Source organism: Alligator sinensis, unplaced genomic scaffold, assembly GCF_000455745.1.
Source record: "Alligator sinensis unplaced genomic scaffold, ASM45574v1 scaffold611_2, whole genome shotgun sequence".
NCBI lineage: Eukaryota > Metazoa > Chordata > Crocodylia > Alligatoridae > Alligator > Alligator sinensis.
Window position 1 is genome coordinate 3,263,661 of NW_005841869.1, and position 6,393 is coordinate 3,270,053.

Sequence of the window (6,393 nt, forward strand, 5' to 3'; positions counted from 1 at the left end):
AAAGCATTCATTTCTGTAGTCAGATAACATGCATCCTCAAAACTATGACATACAGCTGTCTTTGAAAACAACTATCTTTTTATCAGTTTGCAAAGAATTCCTAAACTACACACTCCATCAGCTTTAAATTCTATATCATATTAACCTCTGAAATGGGTCAGGACTAGAAATGGCAGGGAGGGTCAAGATGATTAGATCCCAGCAGGGTCTGGAGCCCCTTCAAAAGGACCCTTATCAGAAGAGATCCTGCTTCAAAAGTTTTCATAAAGCAGGTGCCCTCATTCAACACGAGCAGCAGCAGCAGCACCACCAGTGGAGGTCTGTCTGGGAGACTGGGATGCCCTGAGCTTATGTCCAACATGGAGCTGGAGGCTGGACTTGCTTCTTATAGCATGCCAGGAAGGACAGACCCGATTACAGACGGATCCGACTAAAAAAAAATTCCAGATGGGGCCTAAACTCCAAAAAAAAAGTTTGGATTGAGGACAGACTCATCTGCCAGGAACAGGGTCAGCTGCAATCATGCATTAGGAAACGCAGTGCCGTCTCTACGCTCCTCAGGAATCATCACACAAGGACCAATTTGTGTTTTGAAAAGCAGGCCAGGGATCCTCAGCCATTGTGCCCCACTTCTTTTCTTTAGTAGTAATCACTACAGCTTTTTTCCTCATGATCTTGATATACAATTTTATGACTCCACTTCAGCAGGGTTATCATTTGTGTTTCTGTTCTCCTGATATCCCCAGTCTCCCAAGGGCAACAAGGTAGAGAATTTGAAGACTCTCCGTTTTGTTGCTAGCAAATTGCATTCCCACATCTAAGAGGCCAAACAATGCAGTAATACAACTCTACATTCCTCAACTCAGGAACTCACTCCTGGCAGCACAATTTAATTGCACGATACAAAGTTCACTCTTGGGCCAAGGTTTAATTTTTTTGTTTTATTTTTCCTGTATTCTTCCCCAATTGATTCCTTGGTGGGCAGGCAATTAATTGAAGAAAGTTACCATAATACTGCGGCTCCTCCTAGGTGGTCAGACATTTGTTTTTATGTAAGATGTGCCCAAGGTCGGCAGGCACAAACAAGGTAACAGTGTAAGCATTTACAACAGCCCGTTCTTATGGAAAACTGTAGATGTGTATGGAGTCTGCGGCAACAGTCATATGCTCATGTCACACAGGAGAATTTTACCAAGGTTTCTTCCTTGGTTATAGAAAACCTTGGTTTTGTTTCTTCCTTCCTTTGGCCCCATCTCCAAACGGCATTTCTTCCCAACAAGAACCCTTAATCCTTTGAGGGCACGAACAATCCCTTAACTTCATAGGTAGCAAAAAGGTACTTCATATATGATTTAGCAATCCCAAATGCCTGGAAGGAGTCTAATCTCATGGCCTATAAAAGAGCTGTTTGTGTAACTTCACATCCAGCCAAACTTTTACTATTAGTTTGTCACGCTGAAGTCATCTATTTTGCTGCTGAAAATGCATGCACGGTAAATGCATGCTACTGATATTGAAAAATTGGCATGGGAACAACTCCTTTAGCTTTCAAAAAAGGTTAAAGTAATGGGTCAGCAGATGGTCATTTGTAGGTTACCTGCTGCTGTTTGGGGGGAGGAGGGGTCAGCTGCCCTGCAAGTCAGCCAGATGGTGGAGAAGCTAGAAGTGGTCAGCAGGAGTCAGCAGCAGCGGCACAAGGAAAATGATCATGCAAATAACTGAATCACTTACAGCAGTAAGCTACACCTGCAAACATCTGGAATCATTTCATTTGATAACTTCTGAATGACACTTGATAACCACCCACACACAAGACAAATGTGGGTAGGGTAAAGCAGTTCTCTAACAAGAGCTCTTTGGGTTTTTAGATGGTGAAGTCAAGTAATTGTGTCAGCTTAACACAATGGACAGGTTCATAACTGCAATATTTCTCATTGTTAATACCCAAACTCTTGAATTATTAACTGAAATAGTTTGCCACAATCATAATTAGATAGTTGTTTCTTTTTAATTAGCCTGTCATCAATGTCTTTTCAAATTAAAGGTAGTAGGACTGTGGACTCTAACATCCCCTCTTACAAGTTGGAAGGAATATTCAGCCATCATACTATGCTTCAAATGCCATGATAATCAAAAGCAAAAAGCCAGGAGGTGGGAGGATCTAGCCCTGCTCAACAACTAAACTAGCTGCCAGAACTTGTATATATATTGAAAACTTACAGATTTAAAGCCTCGTTACATAAAAAATGAATACTAAATATTTTCGTGTTTCTACTACATTATTAACAAAATGAGATTTAGAGCAAAATAAATTAATGACATTGCTTTTAAATCATAATAAAAGAAATGTTTTAAACTTTAAGTTTAAAAACAAGTTAAACCTGTATAGAAAAGACACCATTTTATTCCACCCAGTTAAGGAGTGTTTCGTTTTAAGCCACTTGTACAAAGCCCACACAAAAAAAATATTTCAAACCAAAAGCTCTTTAAAGCCGAGACGACTGGTTCTCTTTTTCATCCTTTCTGCCTGCTCCCACAATTCATCACACACAACATGTTTAACTTGGAAGAAGAGTTTTAGCTAAAGGGGGAGGGAGGGGGAAGAAAGATATGGATTAACAGCCAGCTAAAATTTTGGAAACAGGCTTGTTCCAAGAGAAGATAAAAAGGACAAAAGTCTACTTGACTATGAAGAACAGCTGTTGCCAATACAACTATTTAACCTTTGACCTTTTCTCCAGCCAATAAGTGAACAGTGCCAATTGTTTTCTTGTATTATATACTGTTTACAAGCCCTGAGTGGCATGAAAGGAATTAATAATTTAGCTCATGGAGCTGATGACCTTTATTGGGGTGCCTCCTATTTGCTGAACAGGAATCGGAGCAAAGAGCTGCCTTGAAGCCACAGGGTTGCTTTAAACGTTTCTCACTTTACAGCCTAATTGGGCACCATAACATAAATCAATTATTTCTCCTGTTTTAAGCAACAATGCTACCTATTCTTAACTGCTCGATTTCCAACTTCCCTTGTATCAAGCCAGGCCTTGTTCTTCGCATTTTATAGCTCTATAGTAAACATGATGGTAAAGAAAAGCTTGGTGAGCACTGCAGGATTACAGCTGTTTGGTAACACTAGGGAAAAAGGTTATGCTATTTTGAACTTCTCTTGACCTTTGACTGCCCTTGTCCCCGCTTATGCTAATTGAAGGGGTATATGGAGGCTACTCATAGAAATGAACTTAGCCTGAACCTGTGACATAGCATTGGACTTTGAAGATCTCTGGTGCACGAGTGTTTTAGTAACCCAACATACAGTTGTTATCTTTCCCAGTGTAAAGAGGTGATGGTCATTTGGACACTGCATGCAGAGAAGATGCAGATGTTCCTGGCATCCTCGGCAAAGCATCATGCCAGTTCAGTGGGCTACAGCCTCCTCCTCCCAGTGCTGCGGGCCAGCCACTTCCCAGAGCGCTAACAATTAAGACTCCACACCTGCAGCCCTGTTACACCATGCACAGTCGTGTTCTGCAGCCCGGCATACCGAGCATCAGTAAAGGGCTCCCGTGAGTGGATGGCATCAATGAGCCAACAAAGATGGCGAGAGCACCCTTCTGGAACAGGGGATACAAACAAATCCGTGAAATGGGACTATCCCAAGCTTACGTAGTCCTAGGGAGAACAATGCAAGGGTTACTCAAAGATGCCTCAAGAACTGAAGCTGAGGCACCCGAATTCCCCGAGCAGAGCTGGGGGTGACATCTCCGAAACCGACCCCTCAGGTGTACAACTCTATTGCTTTACAGAATACACCTGAGTTATGAATGGGTCAGCGTTCATCAACTGGCCAAGAGTGTTAAGACACCTCTCTCTCTATACTTTACCTTCAGTAGGGCCTCGTCTCACTTAATGACTAAGAGACAGACACTGCTTTTGGAAGTATTTTTCACTACACCCCAAACTTTAAAGGTTGTTTCTACTAATAAAGTCTCAGAACCATGGCTACCTTCTATTTAGAAAAAAAAAAAAATCACAACAATTTAAAACTGTATGTAAGGCTTGCAAAAGTGTATCTACCTTCAGTCACGAAAGCATGCATTTTACAATGCGTTTGTTCCTTTTAATTTTGTGCTTACTTTCTCTATTTCAGAACAGTTCTGGAACTTTTCTTATTATTTGACTCATAGTCTAACAAAAGGGTTTCAGGATTTTCCTCCCTTTTAGTCACAGCATTACATAGGGTGGTAACAACCATTTCATGTTGGGAATGCATGCCTGAAAGAATTTGGGGGAAATGCTGCAAATTCTTGGTAAGTCAGGAGCTGTGGTTCACAGAATACCCTTTTCACAAAGAGCCTTAGCTGACATTGCATAAAAGGCACCGCAGAGACCACTGGCTGCCAACGAATAATCCCAAATTAAGGGGATTTTATTCTAATAATAGTACATTATTATGTAATGCAGAACACTCTCAAAATTCAGATCACAAGGTGGCCAGCATCCCCACCAGAGATGAGAGCAGGACCAGGAACCAGATGCACACCTTCTGGCTGTAGGCAACCTAATAGAGATCGCTTATTCCCCCTGCCCCCCAGTGAGAAGTAACTGCCCCTTACTTCAGAAACACCACCCTCCAGCAAAGGTGTGGAAGGGCCACTCACAAGCTGCGAGCAGAGAGGTCATCAGGATGAGACAAATGCCATTAGAAGTGCAAGCAGCTCTGGAAAACCTTCCTTTCCTGATCCCCAGCTAATCAAGTGATAGGGATCGACACCTCCAAGGTTAAATGAAGACTTGCTCAGGTACTTTATGATTTGTAATATAGTCTGCATTCAATCAATACCCAAAACAATTGTGCTTACTGCATCAACCCTTCTATCTCTGGGTAAAACAAAACTTTTTACAACTAATACTTACTGGTAGGTGGCTCATGCTCTGTTGAAGGCTCTTGACAGAATCCTGAAAGGGCATGGGAGGAGAGAAAGAAAAAAAAATCATGAGCATGGAGAGAGGTTTTCTGTGGGTTTTGTTTGTTTTTTATAAATACAGCAACATGGAAAGGTTATACAATTAATTTGTGGATGACACCAAACTGAGTGGAGCTACAGACACTCTGGAGGGTAGGATTCAAAGTGACCTGGAAATGATCCTACATTAATCAGATGAAATGCAAGGACAACTGCGAAGCCCTGCACTTTGGACAGAATATCTGCATGCAGAAATACAGGGATGTGGGGGTCACAGCAGAGAACAAGATCAATACGAGCCAACAGTGTGCTCTTGTTGCAAAATGTCCAAGAGCATACTGGTTTGCATTAAACAGGACCGGCCCTTCCAAGTCAAGGGAAGTGATTCTTCTGCTCTATTTTTCATTAGTGGGGAGGTCTTACCTCCAGTTGTGTCTAGTTTTGGGGCTCCAGACTTCAAGAAAGACATGGGCAGATTAGAAAGAGCCCATGGAATAACAATAGAAATTGGAGGCCTGGGAAAACATTACTTTTGAGGAAAGGCTGAAAGAACTAGCCTTACTTAGTCTGGAGAAGACAAGACTGAGGGAGGATCTGATCACAGTCTTCAAATACCTGAAGGACAGGTTAAAGCCTGTTCTTCGTGGCCATATGGGACAGGAGCAGGAAAAATGGTCTCAAATGGCATTACAGTAAATTTAGGAAGGACCTGTCTCACTATGAGGGTGGTTAAACACTGGAACAGGCCACCTAGAGAGGTCGTGGAATCGACATCCCTGGAAACTTTCAAGAGCGGGTTAGACAAATGCTTGACTAGCATGTTTTAGTCAAGGATGACCATACCTTGAGCAGGAAAGTGGACTAGGTGACCTCTTGATGTCCTTTCTAGCCCTATTTTTGGGGGTCTATAAGTCTTTCAGCTGTTTAACCATTTCAATGCTGGTTATCCACATTGTAAGTTAAGAGCGTGGTATGACTTTATACATTAAAATCAAGCTGGTGAATTGCATCAGTAAGTACATTTCAAGCATTATTATTTATACCATATTGAGTACTTAAGTATTTTATCCACTTAGCTTAAAACAACATTTTTAACAGTAGACACAGTGAAGTAACATCTTGGGAATGCACTTTGATACCTCAATGACAAGGAACCTATAATTCTCTTTACAGACTTGGTGAGAGGGCTTCCAAGGCTCTCAGCTGAATAAAGTAATTCAGATCTCATTTAATCTGACAGCATGGTCATAGTCTAGTGAGAACCACAAGGAAGGAGCCATTATAAGCTTGATTATTAAATATTTGTATAATGTACAGAATTGCACTTTCCATGATTATATCTCTACACAGACCATCTAAAGCTTGTGTGCCATGTTAATCCCACGAAAAGCAATGATAAGGGATTTGTACACCGCTTCTCTTTTTCAGC

General features: G+C 41.5%; 1 protein-coding gene across 3 annotated transcripts in view; it reads right to left on the reverse strand.

Moving 5' to 3' along the window:
- NR6A1 (nuclear receptor subfamily 6 group A member 1) overlaps nucleotides 1–6,393 on the reverse strand; it is a 130,970-nt gene that overhangs the window by 122,672 nt on the left and 1,905 nt on the right. For all 3 annotated transcript variants that reach the window (XM_006016909.3, XM_025194381.1, XM_025194396.1), the window contains exon 2: nucleotides 4,915–4,956. In XM_006016909.3, the coding sequence (XP_006016971.2) occupies nucleotides 4,915–4,956 (42 nt within the window). The remainder of the gene's footprint in view (nucleotides 1–4,914; nucleotides 4,957–6,393) is intronic.